This window comes from Mobula birostris, chromosome 1, assembly GCF_030028105.1.
Source record: "Mobula birostris isolate sMobBir1 chromosome 1, sMobBir1.hap1, whole genome shotgun sequence".
NCBI lineage: Eukaryota > Metazoa > Chordata > Chondrichthyes > Myliobatiformes > Myliobatidae > Mobula > Mobula birostris.
The window spans coordinates 129,535,546-129,560,226 of record NC_092370.1 but is presented as its reverse complement, the minus strand read 5'-3'; the positions used below and the strand labels follow the sequence as shown (position 1 = coordinate 129,560,226).

Sequence of the window (24,681 nt, the reverse complement as noted above, 5' to 3'; positions counted from 1 at the left end):
AGTTACAGTACTCAGTCTGTCACTGTAAGGGTTTTGCAGCACTGCCCTCTACAGAAACTGGAGGGAATAAGAAAATGATTTGGGTATTGCCTCATGCAGGAAGAATCAGTGGGTAATCTACCTGCCATAAATGTCACAGAATGAGTCAGTGTCATCTGATAAAATTGGGATAAACATATATCTAATAAGATATTCTTTCAACTAGGTTCCAAGGTTGTCAAGCCGAGGAGTGTTAGTGGGGATAAGCTCCCACTACCTAAAAGTGCTCCTCACGGCATGCACCTCAAATAGCCTCTGACAACCAAGTCCAACTCCTGGCCTTCTTGTATGGCTTAGCCTCAGAGCCCGGTGGAACTGTTTCTACTGACAGGAGAAGGGGCGAAGGCGGGTCCTGGCGCCTTAAAACCAGTGCTTCAGGTAGATGGAGCTCGTCAGCCTGGGAAGGCAGACCATCTAAGAGAGGGAAAACTCTGATTTCAAACCTCCGCTGCCTTGTGGCCATACCCACTCATGGGAAGGGCTTCGGGAGTAAACCCTGAGGACAAATCCGGAGCTGGAGCCCCTAAGGCAGTCCGACGTTGCCTTCAACCTCGTTCTGACAACTCCTGCGACGACACTGGTGCCAAGTTGTATCGGCCCTTGTCCTTCCCTTGGACAGCATCGGTGTTGTGGAGAGGGGAGACTTGCTGCATGGGCAACTGCCGGTCTTCCATACAACCTTGCCCAGGCCTGCACCCTGGAGAGGACTTTCCAGGCGCAGATCCATGGTCTCACGAGACTAACGGATGCCACCACCATCTTTCAACTCAAAGCAATATAAAAGGTCTTCACAGCACAGAAAACTTTAATTTGTAATTTTAAGTTATCCATATGGAATTTAACTTTGACAAATTTGGAGTGATGCATTTTGGGAAGGAAGGCTCAGTTAATGTCAGGGCTGTGGGGAGTGTTGTAAAACAGACAGACCCCCAGGGGTACAAGTACACAGTACTTCTGAAAGTGGTGACACAGGTAGACGGGGTGTGAAGGCAGGTTATGACAAATTAAAATGTGAGCTAACAATAAAATACAGAACAACTTGATCAATACCTATGGAAGAAAAAACTCAGTTAACATAGTATACTTACCGTAGAACCTTGAAAGCCTTCTTTGATTCCCTGGTTCACTGGTGGGAAGCCACCAAGGAGAACATTAAGAGGTTCTTCATCCGCAAGGGTATTCAGAAGGCAAGGCAGGAGCAGAGGGAACTGCGTAAACTCCAGACAGAGTTGCAGCAACTTCTCCTTCTGCAGTCGAAGGGGGTGGATGTCAGGGAGGAATTGCGAGAGGTGAAGGGCCGGCAAGCCCAGCACCTCGCCACTGAATCCTCCAAGATCATCTTCCGATCAAGGGTCCAAACCGTGGAGCAGGACGAGACGTGCTCACGCTTCTTCTTCCAAAAGGTGCACAGGGGGAGCTCTGTGATCCACAACCTTAAGGAAGAGGACGGCTCAGTCGCGTCCTCGCAGACCGACATACTGAGGATCTGCAAGTCCTTCTATGCCGGTCTGTACGACGAAAAGGCCACAGAATCCACAGCCTCCCGCAACTTCCTGTCGTCTATCACGCAGGTCTTAGACGATGGCAAGCAGGAGAGTCTGGATCAGCCACTGACCCTGGACGAGCTGACAGGCTCCATCCGTTCCTTTGGGTCGGGTAAGACTCCCGGAAGCGACGGCTTACCGGCTGAGTTGTACTCGGCTCTGTGGAACTGGATGGGCCCAGACCTGCTGGAAGTGTACAACGCTATGCTTCTGGCCGGCAGTATGTCTGAGTCCATGAGGAAGGGCATCATCACCCTCATCTACAAGCAGAAGGGGGAAAGGGAGGACATTAGGAATTGGAGACCCATCTCTCTCCTGAATGTGGACTACAAGATCCTGTCCAAGGCTATCGCCAACAGGGTCAAGTCTGCTCTGGGACAGGTGATCCACCCGGACCAAACCTGTGCTGTACCGGGCAGGAAGATCTCAGACAGCCTCGCGCTGCTGAGGGACACCATCGCCTACGTGCAGGACAGGGGGGTGGACGCCTGCCTGGTCAGCTTGGACCAGGAGAAAGCCTTCGACAGGATATCGCACACGTACATGGCGGACGTGCTCTCCAAAATGGGATTTGGGGAGGGAATCCGGAATTGGATCAGACTGCTCTACACAGACATCCGTAGTGCAGTCCAGGTCAACGGGTGGGAAACAGACAGCTTCCCCATCAGGTCTGGAGTCAGGCAGGGCTGTCCCCTCTCCCCTGTCTTGTTTGTCTGCTGCATAGAACCCTTTGTGGAAGCCATCAGGAGGGATGAAGGCATAAGAGGGGTGACGCTGCCAGGCAGTGGAGGGACCCAAGTGAAAACCTCCCTGTACATGGACGACGTCACCGTCTTCTGCTCTGATCCGAGGTCAGTTCGCAGGTTGATTGGCAACTGCGAACAGTTCGAGCTAGCGTCGGGGGCCAGGGTCAACCACACGAAGGGCGAAGCCATGCTCTTTGGCAACTGGCCTGACCGATCCAGCGTCCCCTTCACCGTCAGGTCTGACCATGTGAAGGTGTTGGGGATCTGGTTCGGAGAGGCTGAGGCGTGCAACAAGAACTGGCAGGAGCGGACTGCCAAGGTGAAACAGAAACTGGGACTGTGGGGAGGGCGCTCCCTGTCGATAACGGGCAAGAACCTGGTCATCAGGTGTGAGGTGCTCTCAGGACTGCTGTACTTGGCGCAGGTCTGGCCCGTCCCCCGCTCCTACAGCTCGGAAATCACCCAGGCTGTCTTCAGATTCGTCTGGGGATCCAAGATGAAGCGGGTGAGACGGACCGCCATGCACAAGTCCCTGGACAACGGGGGCAAGAACGTCCCCAATGTCGCCCTCACCCTGATGGCCAGCTTCGTATGTGGCTGCATCAGGTTGTGTGTAGAGCCCAGGTATGTGGGCACCAAGTACCACTATGTGCCCAGGTTCTACTTGTCGCCCTGGCTACGAAGGATGGGTCTGGCCCCACTCCCGCGCAACGCCCCAGTCAGCTGGTCGTTGCCGGCATACCTGTCCCACGTAGCAAAGTTCTTCCAGGAGAACGCCTTTGACCACAAGGCCATCAGGCAGTGGTCGGCACGAAGTGTCCTGCAGGCACTGCAGGAGAAGGACGTGATGGACACAGTGGGATGGTTCCCTGAGCAGACTGTCCAGTTCATCTGGCAAAATGCCTCATCGCCAGACCTCACCAACAGGCACCAAGACCTCGCCTGGCTGGCGGTGAGAGGGGCCCTCCCAGTCAGAGCCCTCCTGTACGCCCGGAATGTCGTCTCCGCACCCCACTGCCCACAGGAGGACTGCAGTGAGGAGGAGTCTGTGACCCACCTCTTTGCACACTGCCAGTTCGCAAAGAGGGTGTGGAGGAGGATGGACGGGCTAGTGTCACGTTTTATCCCCAGCAGCTGCGTAACAGAGGACTCTCTGATCTACGGGCTGTTCCCGGGGGCACACACGGAGACCAACATCCGGTGCTGCTGGCAGATCATCAACTCGGTGAAAGACGCTCTTTGGTCAGCCCGAAACTTGATGATCTACCAGCACATGGAGATGTCCGTGGGAGAATGCTGCCGACTGGCACACTCTCGGCTGCAGGAGTACGTGCTGAGGGACGCACTGAAATTTGGTGCAGCCACCGCAAGGGCCCGGTGGGGAAGGACCACAGTATAGGTTTTCTCCACCCGTGGGAGTGGGAGGGGTCGGTGGGCGAGGAGTATACCCCTCAACAATGAGATGCTAAGCTGAACTACTGGAGTGCCACGTGGGTGGCTATAAACACGGATATTTTACTGAGTATAATGGAAACGTATGTAAAGGATGAAAAGGTATTGAATGGTTTATTGTATATATTTATTTTTGAATAAAGTATATTTTGAAATAAAAAAAACTGAATGTGTTGGTAATAAAGCTGCCATTCAACATATGTTGAACTTTACTTAAATGCAACTATCCTTTCAAGAAGCTTTTCATAAAATACTATTATAAGGCATAAACACCATGAGGAAAACAAGACCAGAGACAATGGGATATAGCTGTCAACTAGCAATGCTTCTATTTAAATGCTGAAGATGGCTGTATTACTCTCCATTAGTTACAATCTCCAGTATAAAGTTACAGTATTAAAATATTCTGAAAGTTGGAGCCTATACATTTTTGATTCAGTACTTGAGTGAATATTATAAATTGGCCATGACATGAAGGTAGTAAGGATGGAGGTGCTTAGCGCTCAAAAGAATTTATTGACTCACCATCACGGTTGGTGTCCATCTGTCTGAAAATTTTTTCTGTCCTTTTCTCAGGTGTAGACTCATCTTCTGGCATTCTCATCACCGAAGAAACCATTTTATAGATTGCCTATATAAAAGGAAAAGTGTATCAAGCGGTTCTGCATCAAAATAGGTTCTGATAGGTTAACAAGTAGAGTTTAAATACAGTCTTGATTTTTGTGAACTTAGGTTAAGGAAGCAAAAATTGGTCAACTACTTTTCTTTTTTTCCCCCCGAGGCTAAGAAAACAATATCATCAATCTTCTACTACAATGTTATATTTGCCTTGGATAGATGTAGTTCACAAGTCTTTAAATCATCTTATATTCTTTTATTATTACATTATAACAAAATCTACAGCTACCATAAACGCACAATGAATTCTTATACGTATATACTACACTATCTCCAAGCTTTTACCAATGCATTGAAACACTTTAATGCAAAGGTCATTTATGACACCAAGTTTATGGACAAACTGTCCACGGGCAGAGTAGCAGAAATAATTAAATATAATTTTTAACTCAGGCAGCTTCTGTAAAAAGGGAGAGGTCCAGTTATACCATAAGAGAAAGGAGCAGAATTAGGCCATTCAGCTCATCGAGTCTGCTCCACCATGGCTGATATATCATCCCTCTCAACCACATTCTCCTGCCTTATCCCTGCGACCTTCGACCCTGACTAATCAAGAACCTAACAGCTTTAAAAGTGCCTAATAATGTAGCCTCCACAGCCATACATGGCAATGAATTCCACAGACTCATCCCCTCTGGATAAAGAAATTCATCCTCATCTCGGTTCTAAATGGACGCCCCCTATTCTGAAGCTGTGGCCTCTGGACCTCGACTCACTCACTATAGAAAAAATCCTCTCCACATACACTCTATCTAAGCCTTTCACTATTCAGTAGGTTTCAATGAGATGCTCCCTCATTTTTCTAAACTCCAGCGAGTACAGGCACAAAGCCATCAAATGCTAACCCTTTCGCTCCCAAAATCGTCCTTGTGAACCTTCTCTAGACACTCTCCAATGCCAGCACATCTTTTAAATAAGGGGCCCAAAATTGCTCATGATATTCCAAGTACAGTCTGACCAATGCCTTATAAAGCCCAGCATCATATCCTTGCTCTTATATTCTAGTCTCCTAAAAACGAATGCTAACATTGCATTGGCCTTCCTCCCACCAACTCAATCTGCAATTTAACCTTTATGGAATCCTGCATGAAGACTCCCAAAACCCTTTGCACCTCTGATTTTTGATTTTTCTCCCTGTTTTGAAAATAGTTTACACCTTTATTCCTTCTACCAAAGTGAATGACCATACACTTCCCTACACTACATTGCATCTGCCAGTTCTTTGCCCTTTCTCCCAAACCGTCTAGTTCCTTCTATAGATTCCCTGCTTCCTCAATATAACCTACCCCTCCACTTATCTTTGTAGCGTCTGCGAACTTGGCCAGAAAGCCATCAAATCAGCCATCCAAATCATTTACATATAATGTGAAAAGAAGCGGCCCCAATTCCACCCCTGCAGAAAATCACTATGTCATTGATAGCCAACCAAAATAGGCCCCCTTTATTCCCACTTTTTGTCTCCTGCCAGTCAGCCTATCTTCTACCCATGTTATTCCAGCATTCTAATATCCACTCTCACCTCTCTGTTACTCTTAATACTGTATATATAAAAGACTGTTTGGTATTTTCCTTTATATTATTAGTTAGCTTACCTTCATACTTCATCTTTTCTCTTCTTATGGCTTTTTTAGTTGCCTTTTATTGGTCTTTTAAAAACTTCCCAATCCTCTAACTTTCCACTAATTTTTGCTGTATTATATGAACTCTCTTTTGTTCTTATGCTGTCTTTGACTTTCCTTGTCAACCACAGTTGCCTCATCCTCTCTTTAGAAAACTTCTTCATCTTTGGTTTGGGATATACCATCTTCTGAATTACCCCCAGAAACTCCAGCCAGCTCTTCTCTCATGCCCCTGTAGTTCCCTTTACTCCACTGCAATTCTGAAACATCTGACTTTATTCTTCAGCCTCTCAAACTGTAGGGTGAATTTTATTATATGATGATCACTGTCTCCTAAGGGTTTCTTTACCTTAAGCTCCTTACTCAAATCTGGTTCATTACACAACTCCCAATCCAAAGTTGCCTCTGCCCTAGTGGGCTCAACCACAAGCTGCTCCAGAAAGACACCTTGAAGGTATTCTACAAACTCTCTCCCTTGGGATACAGCACCTGCCTGGTTTTTCCAATCTACCTGCGTATTAATATCCTCCATCACTATCGTTGCACTGTCCTTATTTCATGCCTTTTCTATTCCCATTGTAATTTGTAGCCCACATCCTGGCTACTGTTCGGAGGTCTTAATACAACTCCCATCAGGGTCACTTTATCCTTGCAGTTTCTTAACTCTAAACACAAGAATTCTACTTCTTCTGATCCTATGTACCTCTTTCTAAGGATTTGATTTCATTTTTTACCAACAAAGCTACCACACCTCATCTGGCTACCTGCCTGTCCTTTCAATACAAGGGGTATCCTTGGATGTTAACTATGATATTCTTTCAGTCATGAAGCAGTGATGCTCTCTACGTTATAATGGACACAATGTCTTGTCCATTCTGGGGCAGCTCACTCACCTTTGGTCTCCACCAGGCACTCAGTGCTCACCTCTGGTAGCTATTTGCATGAAGCAACGGCAAATCCCGATACACCACTTCGACAAGCAGGCTAAACAGGTGAGGGTAGCCACGGACCTCATATCCCAGTGAGATAGGGACATGCCTGTCCTAGCATGCAAAGTCAGCACCAGTGGTCTGGGCAGATAATAGAACATAGAACATAGAATAGTACAGCACATTACAGGCCCTTCGGCCCACAATGTTGTGCTGACCCTCAAACCCTGCCTCCCATATAACCCCCCACCTTAAATTCCTCCATATACCTGTCTAGTAGTCTCTTAAACTTCACTAGTGTATCTGCCTCCACCACTGACTCAGGCAGTGTATTCCACGCACCAGCCACTCTCTGAGTAAAAGACCTTCCTCTAATATCCCCCTTGAACTTCCCACCCCTTACCTTAAAGCCATGTCCTCTTGTATTGAGCAGTGGTGCCCTGGGGAAGAGGCGCTGGCTATCCACTCTATCTACTCCTCTTATTATCTTGTACACCTCTATCATGTCTCCTCTCATCCTCCTTCTCTCCAAAGAGTAAAGCCTTAGCTCCCTTAATCTCTGATCATAATGCATACTCTCTAAACCAGGCAGCATCCTGGTAAATTTCCTCTGTACCCTTTCCAATGCTTCCACATCCTTCCCATAGTGAGGCGACCAGAACTGGACACAGTACTCCAAGTGTGGCCTAACCAGAGTTTTATAGAGCTGCATCATTACATTGCAACTCTTAAACTCTATCCCTCAACTTATAAAAGCTAACACCCCATAAACTTTCTTAACTACCCTATCTACCTGTGAGGCAACTTTCAGGGATCTGTGGACATGTACCCCCAGATCCCTCTGCTCCTCCACACTACCAAGTACCCTGCCATTTACTTTGTACTCTGCCTTGGAGTTTGTCCTTCCAAAGTGTACCACCTCACACTTCTCCGGGTTGAACTCCATCTGCCACTTCTCAGCCCACTCCTGCATCCTATTGTCTCTTTGCAATCTTCAACAATCCTCTACACTATCCACAACACCATCAACCTTTGTGTCGTCTGCAAACTTGCTAACCCACCCTTCTACCCCCACATCCAGGTCGTTAATAAGATCAACAGTGAGATCCAACGGCTACAGAGGTGGTTCTGCAATGCTTCACGGGGAGTGAAGGGCATGGTAAGGCACAGAAGGAATCATGGTCATCCACTGTAACCCAGTTGTGATGACTATTTGTACCACTGGACCCTGACTTTCGAGGTCAAGAGAACTGCCACAGTGCAGAAGCTTTTCCATTTTTGTAACTCTCCCACACAGGTTTTGAAACTTCCATTGTTTGATACAACGGATAACCAACCATCCAGGTTCAAATGATAAACCTGAAATTAGGTTTGATGACTTCCAGTCAAGATGCCACCTACGAACATCAATTCCTTGGGCGACATCTTCCAGATTGTCAATCTCTTCAATTATTTCACTTTCTCTACATCCTCTACTTGTCCTTTTTATCTTGATTGTGTTTTGGAAACTGTTGGAGCCTGTGACATGCCATTTGGAATTCAATCGAATGATCTAGCATTCTGCTGTCCCTGGAGAAGACCAAGAGCACGAGCTGCCTCATGGAGAAGACAAGAGACGAGGCACAGGGCTAATTCAAAACATTAAGGAAGATCGAAGCATCGAGGCAAATGCAGAGGAGGCCATGGGATTGATGGCAGTTGGTAGCTGGGTTGGCATCGTTTGGACCAGGCATAGCGATCACTCTTCATGGAAGGACTGAGTTTGTGCAGCCGCTCTCCTCGATGCTGAGCTAAGGACGTTTTTGAAATTCTGAGATTATTGGTTATTGGACTGTTGTTTATATTGGTCCCCTTCAGTTTTTAGTGTTTTCTTTCTTGTTGCCAATTGGCGAGTGGGCGGTACATTACCTTTTGTACGAGGGAGGGGTTGGGGATTTGGTGTCTGATGTTCTTGTTGGTGTTTTTCTGTATGGGTGATCTGTTAGCTTTTGTGTGTGAGAGAGGGGGTTGGGGTTTGATGCTGTTGTCGCTGTTTTTTTTGCGAGGGAGGGGGTTGGAGGTTTGGGGTTTGGTGTTGTAGCTGCCATTTCCGTGTGGGTGATCTGTTGGCTATTGTGTGAGGGAGGGGTGGGGTGGTTGGGGTTAGCAAGCTTTGTTTCTTTTTCTTTTCCCTGAGGGGGGATATTGATGTCTTTTTTTCTTTCAACAACCCCCAGACACCCATGGTTTTTCTGTTTTTCATGGCTTCCTGGAGCACAGGAATATCAGAGTTGTATTGCAGATACATACTTTACCAATAAAATGAACCTTCGGATTTCAGATTTTTCTTGTAAATACATGCTGGCATTTTTGTATTTATGCATATTTTATTCCATATCTGTACATAAACCTCCATCTGCCTTTATCTTTAAAATAATTCTTTATTCTTTATGATTATTGAATGTTGTTTTCTGTCGGATGTCATGCCAACACACCACAGCAAATACCTAATACGATTAAATGTGTATGACAAATAAAGTTAATCCTAATATCATTAAGCTACTTACACTTGATGATTCATAGCACAAAATGGATTCTGGGTATATTTAATCATCTTAACATTGAAATTCTGTGTATATGTGTTAATGAATTAATTGCAGTCATTGATGTAAGGAGATTGGAGGTTGCCAGTAAACAAGTAGATTTAGTCAAGGTCAGCATCATAATTCCAGTGGGTTGCACATAGCACAGCAAATAAATGAGTACCATTTAATTTAACTAAGGAAGTAAAATATTTCCCCCTACACCACCATGAAGTATTCCTCTTCAATCAACACTTTGCCATTTTTAAAGGAAAATCTGAAATTAATTATGCATTGTTACTTCCTCATCAACTAGGCAAAACTGTCAAGTGAAGATGGTAACACTTTGACCATATTCACTTTAATCACTAAAGCAATCTCTTCAAATTGTTTATAGGCAGCGATTTTCATATAAACATTTCTATGTGTTTTACTTTGAAGGCATTACAAATTGAAAGAAAAGACAAGGTACGACTATAAACATGAGAAAGTCTGCAGATGCTGGAAATCTAAAGCAACACCCACAAAGTGCTGGAGGAATTCAGCAAGTCAGGCAACACCTATGGAAATGAATAAACAGTCGACGCTTCAGACCGAGACACTTCTTCAGGACTGAGAAGGAATGGGGAAGATGCCAGAATAAAAAGCTGGGGAGAAAGGATGAAGGATAGCTGGAAGGTGATAGGTGAAGCCAGGTGGGTTGGAAAGATAAAGGGCTGGAGAGGAAGGAATCTGATAGGGGAGGAGAGTGGACCATAGGAAAAAGAGAATGAGGAGGGGATCCAGGGGGAAGGATTTTTATTTTCCAGAAGAAGAAATCAATATTCATGCCATCAGGTGAAGGCTACCCAGACAGAATATAAAGTGTTGTTCTTCCACCCTCAGGGCGTCACAATTTAGCACAACAGCAGACCATGGACTGACATATCGGAAGGGGAATGGGAATTAAAATGTTTGGCCACCGGGAAGTTCCGCTTTTGGCAGACAGTGCGGAGACGCTCAACAAAGCCGTCCCCCAATTTACGATGGACACAATATCCACTGGTTAACAAGACATCAACAGTACCCGTTTAAAAGATTAGCTTAATATTCTGTATAATATCTCTAGGGACATCTACTTTCAAATGCCTGTTGCCCTAGCAACCAATATCCCATCCCTTGTCTATTTATAGAGTAGTATACTATTCCATCCATCATCTATATCATGGCAATGGCACTGGGGAATTCTCTATTATACTGGCTTCACCAATGGACAAAGGGCAGCACGTGAACTAATATTTAATTCATCCAAGCACAGGGAAACAGACTATCATCCTTGGACTCTACTATCTGTCTGTCAATGTGCTCATGTGCAGATTTTAAGTTCCAGGCCCTCAAGAATTTGGTTGGTAACTTCGGACCTGGGAAAGGGAGAGGAAATAGTGATCATGAATGGAGGTAACTTTTTTTTTGCAAGGATACAGGAGTTAAGGGTGGCCTAATGATAGCAGTTTGGGAAAGATAAACTTGCCAGGTTAAGAAATCCACTTACAATATCTGTGTCAGAATCAAGTTTATAATCACTGACATATGTTGTGAAATATGTTATTCTGCAGCAGCATTAAGGTGCAACACATGAAATAAGCTACAAATTACAATAAGAAATCTACACTCAGTAGCCTCTTTAATAGGTACACCTGTACACCTCATTAATGCAAACATCTAATCAGCCAATCATGTAGCAGCAACAATACATAACAGTATGCAGACATGATCAAGAGGTTCAGTTGTTGTTCAGACCAAACATCAGAATGGGGAAGAAATGTGATCTAAGTGACTTTGACTGTGGAATGATTGTTGGTGCCAGATGGTGTAGTTTGAGTATCTCAGAAATTGCTGATCACCTGAGATTTTCACAAACAACAGTATTTAGAGAGAGAAACACAAAAAAAATCCAGTGAGCTGCAGTTCTGTGGGCATAAACGCCCTATTGATGAGAGAGGTTAGCGGAGAATGGTCAGACTGCTTCAAGCTGCCAGGCAGGGAACAGTAACTCAAATAACCACGTGTTACAACAGCGGTGTGTAGAAGAGCATCTCAGAAGACATAACACATCAAAGAACCTGATAAAGTGGCCCACTGAGTCCATATTAAAAAAAAACTAAGTTAGGAATGCAAAAAAGGGAACAAAATTAGTAAGGTAGTCTTCACAGACCGTTCAGAGATCTGTTGGCAGAGGGGAAGAAGCTGTTCCTGAAACATTGAGTGTATGTCTTTGGGCTCCTGTACGTCCTACCCTGATGGTAGCATTGAGAATGAATGCTGGCAACTGAGGATATGGACTCGGTGGGCCACTTTATTAGGTTTTTCTCTACAGCGTGAAAAACAGCAAGGAAACAGATGCATCCCAAGCAGTGGCTTCTTTGGGACAGAGTTGTTTATCTGAATCTCTACTTTGTGACAGCCAGTAAAGAGAGACTAAGTGTACTGCTGGTCCTGTAATTAGGAAGGGGAAAAAAGATTATGAGAGAAAACTGGCAGGGAACATAAAAACTGACTGTAAAAGCTTTTATAGATATGTAAAAAGGAAAAGACTGGTAAAGACAAATGTAAGTCCCCTACAGACAGAAACAGGTGAATTGATTATGGGGAGCAAGGACATGGCAGACCAATTGAATACTTACTTTGGTTCTGTCTTCACTAAGGAGGACATAAATAATCTTCCAGAAATAGTAGGGGACAGAGGGTCCAGTGAGATGGAGGAACTGAGCGAAATACATGTTAGTAGGGAAGTGGTGTTAGGTAAATTGAAGGGATTAAAGGCAGATAAATCCCCAGGGCCAGATGGTCTGCATCCCAGAGTGCTTAAGGAAGTAGCCCAAGAAATAGTGGATGCATTAGTGATAATTTTTCAAAACTCGTCAGATTCTGGACTAGTTCCTGAGGATTGGAGGGTGGCTAATGTAACCCCACTTTTTAAAAAAGGAGGGAGAGAGAAACCGGGGAATTATAGACCGGTTAGCCTAACGTCGGTGGTGGGGAAACTGCTGGAGTCAGTTATCAAAGATGTGATAACAGCACATTTGGAAAGCGGTGAAATCATCGGACAAAGTCAGAATGGATTTGTGAAAGGAAAATCATGTCTGACGAATCTCATAGAATTTTTTGAGGATGTAACTAGTAGAGTGGATAGGGGAGAACCAGTGGAAGTGGTATATTTGGATTTTCAAAAGGCTTTTGACAAGGTCCCACACAGGAGATTAGTGTGCAAACTTAAAGCACACGGTATTGGGGGTAAGGTATTGATGTGGATAGAGAATTGGTTAGCAGACAGGAAGCAAAGAGTGGGAATAAACGGGACCTTTTCAGAATGGCAGGCAGTGACTAGTGGGGTACCGCAAGGCTCAGTGCTGGGACCCCAGTTGCTTACAATATATATTAATGACTTGGATGAGGGAATTAAATGCAGCATCTCCAAGTTTGCGGATGACACGAAGCTGGGCGGCAGTGTTAACTGTGAGGAGGATGCTAAGAGGATGCAGGGTGAATTGGATAGGTTGGGTGAGTGGGCAAATTCATGGCAGATGCAATTTAATGTGGATAAATGTGAAGTTATCCACTTTGGTGGCAAAAATAGGAAAACAGATTATTATCTGAATGGTGGCCAATTAGGAAAAGGGGAGGTGCAACGAGACCTGGGTGTCATTATACACCAGTCATTGAAAGTGGGCATGCAGGTACAGCAGGCGGTGAAAAAGGCGAATGGTATGCTGGCATTTATAGCGAGAGGATTCGAGTACAGGAGCAGGGAGGTACTACTGCAGTTGTACAAGGCCTTGGTGAGACCACACCTGGAGTATTGTGTGCAGTTTTGGTCCCCTAATCTGAGGAAAGACATCCTTGCCATAGAGGGAGTACAAAAAAGGTTCACCAGATTGATTCCTGGGATGATAGGACTTTCATATGAAGAAAGACTGGATGAACTAGGCTTGTACTTGTTGGAATTTAGAAGATTGAGGGGGGATCTGATTGAAACGTATAAAATCCTAAAGGGATTGGACAGGCTAGATGCAGGAAGATTGTTCCCGATGTTGGGGAAGTCCAGAACGAGGGGTCACAGTTTGAGGATAAAGGGGAAGCCTTTTAGGACTGAGATTAGGAAAAACTTCTTCACACAGAGAGTGGTGAATCTGTGGAATTCTCTGCCACAGGAAACAGTTGGGGCCGGTTCATTGGCTATATTTAAGAGGGAGTTAGATATGGCCCTTGTGGCTACGGGGATCAGGGGGTATGGAGGGAAGGCTGGTGCAGGGTTCTGAGTTGGATGATCAGCCATGATCATAATAAATGGCGGTGCAGGCTCGAAGGGCCGAATGGCCTACTCCTGCACCTATTTTCTATGTTTCTATGTTTCTATGAAATGTGAATCGGTGGCAGTGACAATATGATAAATATGATAACCAATGATAAATATTTTTCGATATAATACATCAGAAAACGAAGTAGAAATATCAGACCATCCTAAATCCTTTTCTTTCACACTTTGCTCAGTCTTTGTCCTGAATAGGATTTGTTTGGACAGACAGCCAGTAAGAATGTGGCAACACACACAAAGTGCTGGAGAAAATCAGCAGGTCGGGCATGAATAGTCGACATTTCGGGTTGAGACCTTTCTTCAGGACTATGTGTGTCTGTGTTGCTTTGGGTATCCAGTGTCGGCAGACTTTCTTGTGTTTATAGTAAGAACGTAGATTCTTTTCAAGTATACAAAGCACTTCAGAACAGTATGCTGGTGAAATTTCTGCCTTGCTGTTATCGTCTCTTGGAAAACTAAGAAATCAAGTGATAGTTTTAACTATCTTCAGACAATTTATCCAAGACATTTATTACTTTATCTGAAGTACCCTTGATAAAGGTTTGGCCATGATATTAAATAGACTTTTACTTGTAAAAAGATAGGCTTGGCGTATTGCAAGACTCAAATTAAATGAGGAAAATAGATTATTTGCACAACTCTGTATCATTCATTAGAATCAGAAAAGGAGGCCTTTCAATTAATTAAGTATTAAGCTAAAACTTGCTGCTAACAGAAGAGTTAACAAGAGATGAACTTTGTCACACGTGCATCGAAACATACAGTGAAATGCATAACTTGCATCAAATCAAATCAGTGAGGATTGTGGTGGGCAGCCCCCCCCCCCCATGGTGTCGCCACGCTGCCAGCACCACAACTCACTGTATGTCTTTGGAATGTGGGAGGAAACTGGAGCACCCAGAGGAAACCCACACAGTCACAGGGGGAACATACAAACTCCTTACAGACACCAATGGAAAATGAACCCTGATCTCACAGCCGGTGTTGTAAAGTGCTCTGCTAACTGCCAAGTGCTGTATGTGGACACAAACTTAAATGATCTTTTCTTCACAGCTTGGGTTTGGAGAAAAGGACATCAAAACAGCAGTGAGTTGGAATACCAGTTTGGTATGTTGGAACGCCAGGACTTGTAGTTCACACAAACGGCTTGGGCTGGGGGCGTTTGGGAAAGCCAGGACACAGAAAGGCAAATGGGAAGAAAAAAATAATCATTATTTGTCCCAGTTAAACTGTATCAGAAAAATATAAATGAAAACACTAAGTATTGATCCTTTGTTGCTCAGCTGGGGGAATAGAATTTTAAAAAGCAGCACTATCTTGAGTATTTTACACAGTGAACATGATCTAATAACATCTGAGTTTATCACTGACAAAGCTTTAATGAACAACCGGATATTGCTTTGTTATTGTCACGTGTACCAAGATACAGTGAAAATCTTGTCATGCAAACTGTATATACAGGTCAAATCATTACAGCATTCAGCTAGAATAAGGTAAAACAATAATAATACAGAATAAAGTGTAAAGCTACTGAAAAAGTGCAGTGCAGATAAATAATAAAGCGGAAGATCATGAGTTAGATTGTGAAGCCAAGAGTCCATCTTATTGTACAAGAGGCATGTTGAAGAGTCCAATAGCTGTGGGAGCGTAGCTGTCCTTTAGCCCGATGATATGTGCTTTCAGGCTTTTGTATCTTCTGCCTGATGGGAGAAGAGAGAAAAAGCATGTCCTAGGGAGTGGAGTCTTTGATTATGCTGGATGTTTTAAGATTCAAAGATTCAAAGTACATTTATTATCAAAGTATGTATGGAGTGTACAGCTCCAAGATTTGTCTTCCCACAGACAGTCATGAAAGAAAAAAAACATGAAACCTACTCAAAGAAAAATATCAAACCCCCAATGCGCAAAAAAAGAGCAAATTATGCAAACGGGAAAAAGACGAGTGAGAAACACAGAATATAAAACTCCAAACCACAGTTATCAAAAGAGGCAGCGAGAAATCTAGGGAGAATTCACAGAGGGGAGGCCGATTGCTGTGATGTACTCAGCTGTGTCCACAATGTTTCGTAAGATCTTGCGGTCATGAGTAAAGCAGCTGCCATCCCAGACTGTTATTCATCCAGACAAGTACTTTCTATGATGCATCAATAAAAAGTGGTAATAGTCAACTGGGCAAACAACAGGAATTCTGCAGATAATGGAAATTCAAGCAACACACATCAAAGTTGCTGGTGAACGCAGCAGGCCAGGCAGCATCTCTAGTAAGAGGTACAGTCGACGTTTCAGGCTGAGACCCTTCGTCAGGACTAACTGAAGGAAGAGTTAGTAAGAGATTTGAAAGCGGGAGGGGGAGGGGGAGATCCAAAATGATAGGAGAAGACAGGAGGGGGAGGGATGGAGCCAAGAGCTGGACAGGTGATTGGCAAAGGGGATATGAGAGGATCATGGGACAGGAGGCCCGGGGAGAAGGAAAAGGGGGAGGGGGGAAAAACCCAGAGGATGTGCAAGGGGTATAGTTAGAGGGACAGAGGGAGAAAAAGGAGAGTGAGAGAAAGAATGTGTGTATAAAAATAAATAACGGATGGGGTACAAGGAGGAGGTGGGGCATTAATGGAAGTTAGAGAAGTCGATGTTCATGCCATCAGGTTGGAGGCTACCCAGACGGAATATAAGGTGTTGTTCCTCCAACCTGAGTGTGGCTTCATCTTTACAGTAGAGGAGGCCGTGGATAGACATGTCAGAATGGGAATGGGATGTGGAATTAAAATGTGTGGCCACTGGGAGATCCTGCTTTCTCTGGCGGACAGAGCGTAGGTGTTCAGCAAAGCGGTCTCCCAGTCTGCATCGGGTCTCGCCACTATATAGAAGGCCACTTCGGAAGCACCGTACGTAGTATATCACCCCAGTCGACTCACAGGTGAAGTGTCGCCTCACCTGGAAGGACTGTTTGGGGCCCTGAATGGTGGTGAAGGAGGAGGTGTAAGGGCATGCGTAGCACTTGTTCCGCTTACAAGGATAAGTGCCAGGAGGGAGATCAGTGGGGAGGGATTGGGGGGACAAGTGAACAAGGGAGTCCCGTAGGGAGCGATCCCTGCGGAAAGCAGAGGCGGGGGGAGGGAAAGATGTGCTTAATGGTGGGATCCCGTTGGAGGTGGCGGAAGTTACGGAGAATAATATGTTGGACCCGGAGGCTGGTGGGGTGGTAGGTGAGGACCAGGGGAACCCTATTCCAAGTGGGGTGGTGGGAGGATGGAGTGAGAGCAGATGTACGTGAAATGGGGGAGATGCATTTGAGAGCAGAGTTGATAGTGGAGGAAGGGAAGCCCCTTTCTTTAAAAAAGGAGGACATCTCCCTCGTCCTGGAATGAAAAGCCTCATCCTGAGAGCAGATGCGGCAGAGACGGAGGAATTGCGAGAAGGGGATGGCATTTTTGCAATAGTCAACTGGGATATGCTTCACAGGGGTGGTTTCATCTGCAAACTTGTAGACGGAGTTAGAATAAAATCTAGCCACACAGTCATGAATGTACAGGGAGTAGAGCAGAGGGCTAAGGATGCAACCCCGTGCAGCACCAGTGTTTAGAATAATCACGACGGAGGTTTGGCTGCCTATTCCTACTGATTGTGGTCAGAAAGTCGAGGATCAAGTTGCAGATGGATGCATTAACTCACGGTTCAGAGTTTATTGACACGTTTGCTTGGAATTATAGTTAATAAACACCAGTCTGACATATGTGTCTTTACTGTCCAAATGCTCCAGAGATGAGCGTAGGGCCAGGGAAATGGCATCCGCCACAGACCTGTTTTGGCAGTGGGTCGAGGTTGTCTGGAAAGCAGGAATTGATGCGTTGCATGACCAGTCTCTCAAAGCATTCCATGATGGTAGATGCTGGATTCACTGGGCAATAGTCATTAAGGCGCATTATCTTATTTTTCTTCGGTACCAGAATGATAGTGATCTTCTTAAATCAGGAGGGAACTGCAGTCTAGAGCAGAGAGAGGTTTAAAAACTCTCCAATACAACATGAGACAAATTGGTGGAACAAAACTATTCCCTGGATTGCAATCTTCTGAGGCTGTAATTTCCAGTTTGGGAAGCCTGAAGAGAAGCCACAGCTCGATGATAAGAGGCATAGATTGAGTAGACAGCCAAAGTCTTTTTCCAGGGTGGAAATGGCTAATGGAAAGGGACATAATTTTAAGGTGATTGGAGGAAAGTATGGGGGGATGTCAGAAGTAAGCTCTTTACTTTCCAGAGGTGGTGATAGAGACAGATACATTAGGGACATTTAAGAAACTCCTAGATAGGCACATGGATGATAGAAAAATGGAGGACTATGTAAGAGGGAAGGATTAGATTGATTTTAGAGTAACTTAAAAGGTCGGCACAACATTGTGGGCCGAAGGGCCTGTACTGTGTAGTACGTTCTATGTTGCATGTCACCTCCAATGCCATGCAGGTTTTCTGAGCATCTCATGCCCAATACTGCAGTCTGATGTTTAATAAAGGAAAGGAAAACAGACAGTAAAAGTCTTCAGTGTGAGCGTCTTCAGTTTTAGTACCTTAATCTATTGTTAATAACAATTGAGATAATATCTCAGTCAGATGAATAGGACTGATCCAAATGTATCATCATGATGTGCACAGTTAAATGACAATTTTGGCAAATGCTTCATCACATATAAAGCCTGAATAAATCATGCCTTGTCATCTACCTCACTATCACCTCTTCCCCAGTGAAGATAATGCAAATAATGGAAACATTCTCAACATAATTGTGGACTTCAGGAAGGGTAAGATGAGGTTACACAAACCAACCTTCAAAGGATCAGATGTGGAAAGAGCGAGCAATTTCAAGTTCCTAGGTGTCAAAATCTATAAGGATCTACCCTGGACACAACATATCGATGCAGCTAAAAAGAAGGCACAACAGCAGCAATATTTCATTAGCAGTTCAAAGAGCATCCAGGACATCTTCAAACAGCGGTGCCTCAGAAAGGCAGCGTCCATCATTAAAGACCCCCATCACCTAGAACATGCCCTCTTCTCATTACTACAATCAGGGAGGAGGTACTGGAACCTGAAGGCACACTCTCAATGATTCAGGACCAGCTACTTCCCCTCCGCCATCAGATTTCTGAATGGACATTGAACTCATGAACACCTCATCACTAATTTTTTTTTGCACTACTTATTTAATTTAACTATTATATTTTATTTATACAAACGTTTGTATATATATTCAGTTTTTATTATTATGTATTGCAATGTACAAATTTCACGACATATGCCAGTGATATTAAACTTGATTCTCATTCTAATTTTTATCTCCTTCAAGCTCACAAGCACTTTGGTTTGGATATATACGTTTGCCATCACTGTGTTAATTTCCAAAAAAAAGCCACCATCAGCATAAGGAATGCTACAATTCAAGTGATGTAGCCTTGTCAGCATTGTGCAGAACTCAACTTGCAAACAAAATTATAAATAAATTCTTTCCCAAGTTAATGGTCCCATCACAATCAAGTAAACAACTCAAATTGAAGAAGTGATCTGTCAACAAAAGTCTAAATTGCTAGTAATATCATCAAGATTCAGGACGCATCTAGCTTACAAGAATATTTGGGAAAATGATTCAATTTGGATATAATTACAGAAAGACCCAAATAATATAAACAATTATACCATCCTTGCAACATGTTAAATTTAGGAATAGAAAAAGGGAAAAATCAACCAATTTAATACCACTATATCACCACTGTAGCTATCATGGGCTCCAAGTCAAAATCCTTTGTCTATTGCCTGTCTTGAGTGCAATGGGATTACTAATTTCTTCCAAGATGAACCATGGCAATCTGTTGCGGGCTGTCTACAGAACTTCTAAATATACTTCTTCTGAATTACTCTCAATGCAATCTAAGCCTGTAATTTCCCTTTAAGCAATGTACTTTTGAACCATCTTAATGAACTAGCAAATTCACGATCTTCTGAAGGACTTGGTGGACTTAGCTCTCAAGTATGCAGGTATGGCACCTTTAAACTGATGAAGGTACATCGCCATGGAGGAGAGGGAGAACGGTAGGACTCCAAGGAAGACTGAAGTGCGGAAGAATGAGAGTTCCGCTTCCCATTGTCTTGTTAGCAGAAGTACAGTTGCTGGAAAACAAGTGCGAGGAGTGGCACCCCACACGGCTTCCAATCTGCGCCTTGTAAGGCATGAAAACGCCCAACGCAGGCCTCTCATGGTCTGAGTCAATGTTCCCTCCCCTCCCCCCCTCCCCCGGTAGCATTGCCTTTAAATTGTTTAACTTGGGTCCTTGGGTCAAACATTTTGGGTTACTTTCCACAAGCTTCTCACAGTAAGTTGCTGGAATTTTGTTCCATTCCTCCAGACAGAACTGATGTAACTGAGTCAGGTTTGTAGGCCTCCTTGCTTGCACATGCTTTTTCAGTTCTGCCCACAAATTTTCTATTGGATTGAGGTCAGGGCTTTGTGATGGCCACTCCAATACCTTGACTTTGTTGTCCTTAAGCAATTTTGCCACAACTTTGGAGGTATGCTTGGGGTCATTGTCCATTTGGAAGACCCATTTGCAACCGAGTTTTAACTTCCTGGCTAATGTCTTGAGATGTTGCTTCAATATATCCACATCATTTTCCTTCCTCATGATGCCATCTATTTTGTGAAGTGCACCAGTCTCTCCTGCAGCAAAGCACCCCCACAACATGATGCTGCCACCCCCATGCTTCACGGTTGGGATGGTGTTCTTCAGCTTGTAAGCCTCACCCTTTTTCCTCCAAACATAACGATGGTCATTATGGCCAAACAGTTCAATTTTTGTTTCATCAGACCAGAGGATATTTCTCCAAAAAGTAAGATCTTTGTCCCCATGTGCACTTGCAAAGTGTAGTCTGGCTTTTTTATGGCGGTTTTGGAGCAGTGGCTTCTTCGTTGCTGAGCAGCCTTTCAGGTTATGTCAATATAGGACTTGTTTTACTGTGGATAGAGATACTTGTCTACCTGTTTCCTCCAGCATCTTCACAAGCTCCTTTGCTGTTGTTCTCGGATTGATTTGCACTTTTCGTGCCAAAGTACGTTCATCTCTAGGAGACAGAATACGTCTCCTTCCTGAGCGGTATGACAGCTGTGTGGTCCCATGGTGTTTATACTTGCGTACTATTGTTTGTACAGATGAACGTGGTACCTTCAGGTGTTTGGAAGTTGCTCCCAAGGATGAACCAGACTTGACATCATTTTCTGACTTCAATCCGATAGAAAATTTGCAGTCAGAACTGAAAAACCATGTGCGAGCAAGGAGGCCTACAAACCTGACTCAGTTACATCAGTTCTGTCTGGAGGAATGGAACAAAATTCCAGCAACTTACTGGGAAAAGCTTGTGGAAGGCCACCCAAAACATTTGACCCAAGTCAAACAATTTAAAGGCAATGCTACCAAGTACTAACAAAGTGTTATGTAAACTTCTGACCCACTGGGAAAGTGATGAAAGAAATAAAAGCTGAAATAAATCATTCTCTCTACTATTATTCTGACATTTCACATTCTTAAAATAAAGTAGTGATCCTAACTGACCTAAGACAGGGAATGTTTTCTAGGATTAAATGTCAGGAATTGTGAAAAACTGAGTTTAAATGTATTTGGCTAAGGTGTATGTAAACTTCTGACTTCAACTGTAACTTGCAACACCAGAGACCCCAACATTCTCAACTACTGCTATACTACAATCAGGAATGCCTACTGTTCCATGCCTAGACCGTATTTCCGCAAACTGAACCACTTGACAACGAAGAGGTGGTCGTGAGAGCAGAGGAGCGGCTACAGGATTGCTTTGAGTCAGTGGAATGGGGCATGTTGAAGGACTCAAGGATCTGAGCGAACGCACGACGTTTGTCATGCACTTTATAGATACAGTCATAGATGAATGCATCCCCCAAAATTATTCAGAGCTTTCCAAAAGCAGAAGTACTGGATGAACTATGAAATCCGCAGTCTGCTAAGGGCCAGATCAGTGGCATTCAGGAAGGGCAAGCACATCAGATATAAGAGGTCCAGGTAAGAGCTCCAGAAAGCCACCTCAAGTGTCTGGACCTAACCTGGATCACTGAGGATACAAAATGGCCGTGGCAGGGCTTGAATGCCTTTAGTTCTTCCAAAGAGGAACCAAGCAAAACAGGTGACAACGAGGCTTTGCTCCCAGATGAGCTCAATGCCTTCTATGCTCACTTTGACCTTCAAAACATGGAGAAATCTTCATGAATTTTCACAGCCCCTGATGATCCTGTGATTTAAGACCCTGAGGCTAATGTGAGAGCATAGTTCAGAGGGTGAACCCAGGGAAAGCATCCATCCCAGATGGGGTACCTGGCCGAGTACTAAAGACCTGCGCTGATCAACAGGCTGGGTGCTCACTGACATCTTTAACCTCTCATTTCGGCAGTCTAAGGTACCCACTTGTTTCAAGCAGGCTTAATTATACCGGTGCCCAGGAAGAACACAGTAACCTTCCTCAATCGTTCAGTAGCACTTACATCCACAGTGATGAAGTGCTTTGGGAGGTTGGTGATGAAACACATCAACTCCTCCCTGAGAGCGACTTGGATCCACTCCAATTTGGCTACCAGCACAAGAAGTCCGCAGCAGATAGTACAGAAGCCTCAGGACCTACACCACCAGGTTCAGGAACAGATATTACCCCTCAGCCATCAGGCTCTTGAACCAGAGGAGGTAACTTCACTCAATTTCATCTGCCCCATCACTGAACTGTTCCCACAACCTCTGGACTCACATTCGAGGACTCTTCATCACATGTTCTCAGTATTTATTGCTTACTTATTTGTTTGTTTGTTTTACTTTTGTATTTTCAGTTTGCTCTCCCATCGAAATTGTTTGTTTATCCTGTTGGGTGTGTTCTTCCATTGCATTTCTTGGATTTACTTTGTATGCCCACAAGAAACTGAATCTCAGGCTTGTATATGACATACACGTATTTTCAAAATAAATTTACCTTGAACTTTAATGGGTCACAGAAACATCTCCCGACAATTTTTGAAATTACTGCCTCTTGTAATAATGCTCTCCTCCAGCCATGACTATTTAACCATGTTACCATGGCATTTATGATAAAAATATCACAATAATAATTAGGTTCTTAGCAAATCCTGATACACTATATAACTTGGCAATAACATGCACCTTTCAGTAACACTGGACAACAATTTTTTTTGAAAGTGTTGTTTTCTTGGATTTTTTTTTGTTTATGAAGCAAACACAAGTGCTTGAAGCTAAACACAAATATATTATCAGACTACTTGTATCACATAGGAATTTGGAGAAACAAGAAATTAACTTTTATTGAATATAATGCATTTCATTGCATAATGTGCGGATGCTTTACAACACGTAGTTCAATTAGGCTAAAAATGTTTTGTTGATGATTATCATTTGTTTTCTGTCTGAGGCTTCTTGCTTAAGTGTCCAACAATAATCAGTCAGCATTGATGGATTCCAGTTGCCCTGATACCGTTTCTCCATAACCACAATGTCCTGGTGAAACCTTTCACCATGTTCGTCACTGACAGCACCATGATTTGCAGGGAAGAAATCTTAATGGGAACACAGAAAATGTATCTTTAATGACAAGTTGCACCTCAGGGTCTTGAATGCTCAAAGCATGTTGTCAACCAGTTGCACCTAGTTTGGTGCTCTGTAGTTGCCAAGAAACTTTTCAACAACATCCTTGAATGCCTTCCGTGCGATTTTCTCCAATCGCACTGGAAGTTCTTCAAACTGCCTGTCATTAATGACCTGATTGATTTGTGGACCAACAAAAATGCCTCCCTTCATCTTTGCATCAGTTATTCTGACTTGAATTATAAATTGAAATAGGTGATTTTTTTAAAAATGGTGCGTGATAGGGATATTTCATGGTGATTTTCATGATCAGCAGCCCAAAATCCATAAGATACACCCAAAAGTATTCAGGAATTAGAATCCTTGGTGTCCAGTGTGATTCAACACAGACCCAGTGAGGTTATAGATTCACAAATTCTAATCACAACTCACAATAAGAATATAAGAAAAAGCCAAGGAGTACCAGATTATCAAAACATTTTAGGGTTACGCTACAACAGAGAATAAATTGCAATAATTAAGGGTACCTGAACAATTTCCAGCATTTCTGACTTGCTGATATATCCATTTCCATCTAGGTCATACATACTGAACGCCCACTTTAGCTTCTGCTCCAGTTTGCCTCTCGAGGTGACACTTAGTGCAATGATAAACTCCCGGAAGTCTATTGTTCCATCTCCATTGGCATCAAAGGTGCGAAAAACATGCTCAGCAAATTTGGAAGCATCCCCGTAGGGAAAGAAGTTCCCATAAATTTTCTTGAATTCTTCCATTGATAAGTTCCCGCTAGGGCAATCCCTGAGGAAACCCTTATACCACTCCTGAATTTCATGCTCCGTGAAGTCTGTGCTGTCCAGCAAATCCTGCATCACCTCAGGCCGTAGTTTGCTATTCTGCTTCCCCATCTTGAATTTAACGGCCTCAAGCTGCAGAACAATTGCAAAAAGACATTGATTGGAACCAAGTTACAGTGAATACAAGCCAACATGCCAAGTATTTGACAGCAGCAACGACATCATTTCAAAATATCAAACACATCAAAATTGTGCAAGACCTTAGCAACAGAAATGTCTACACATATAATTGAAGATAACTCCAAAATCCTGGT

At 43.9% G+C, this 24,681-nt stretch overlaps 1 protein-coding gene across 6 annotated transcripts in view; it reads right to left on the bottom strand.

The window, feature by feature from the left end:
• LOC140199674 (neurocalcin-delta) overlaps positions 1-24,681 on the bottom strand; it is a 351,531-nt gene that overhangs the window by 10,642 nt on the left and 316,208 nt on the right. For all 6 annotated transcript variants that reach the window (XM_072262168.1, XM_072262151.1, XM_072262178.1 and 3 more), the window contains 2 exons: positions 24,101-24,499; positions 4,307-4,412 (listed from right to left, as the gene is read on the bottom strand). In XM_072262168.1, the coding sequence (XP_072118269.1) occupies positions 4,307-4,412; positions 24,101-24,478 (484 nt within the window). In that variant the 5' untranslated portion in view covers positions 24,479-24,499. The remainder of the gene's footprint in view (positions 1-4,306; positions 4,413-24,100; positions 24,500-24,681) is intronic.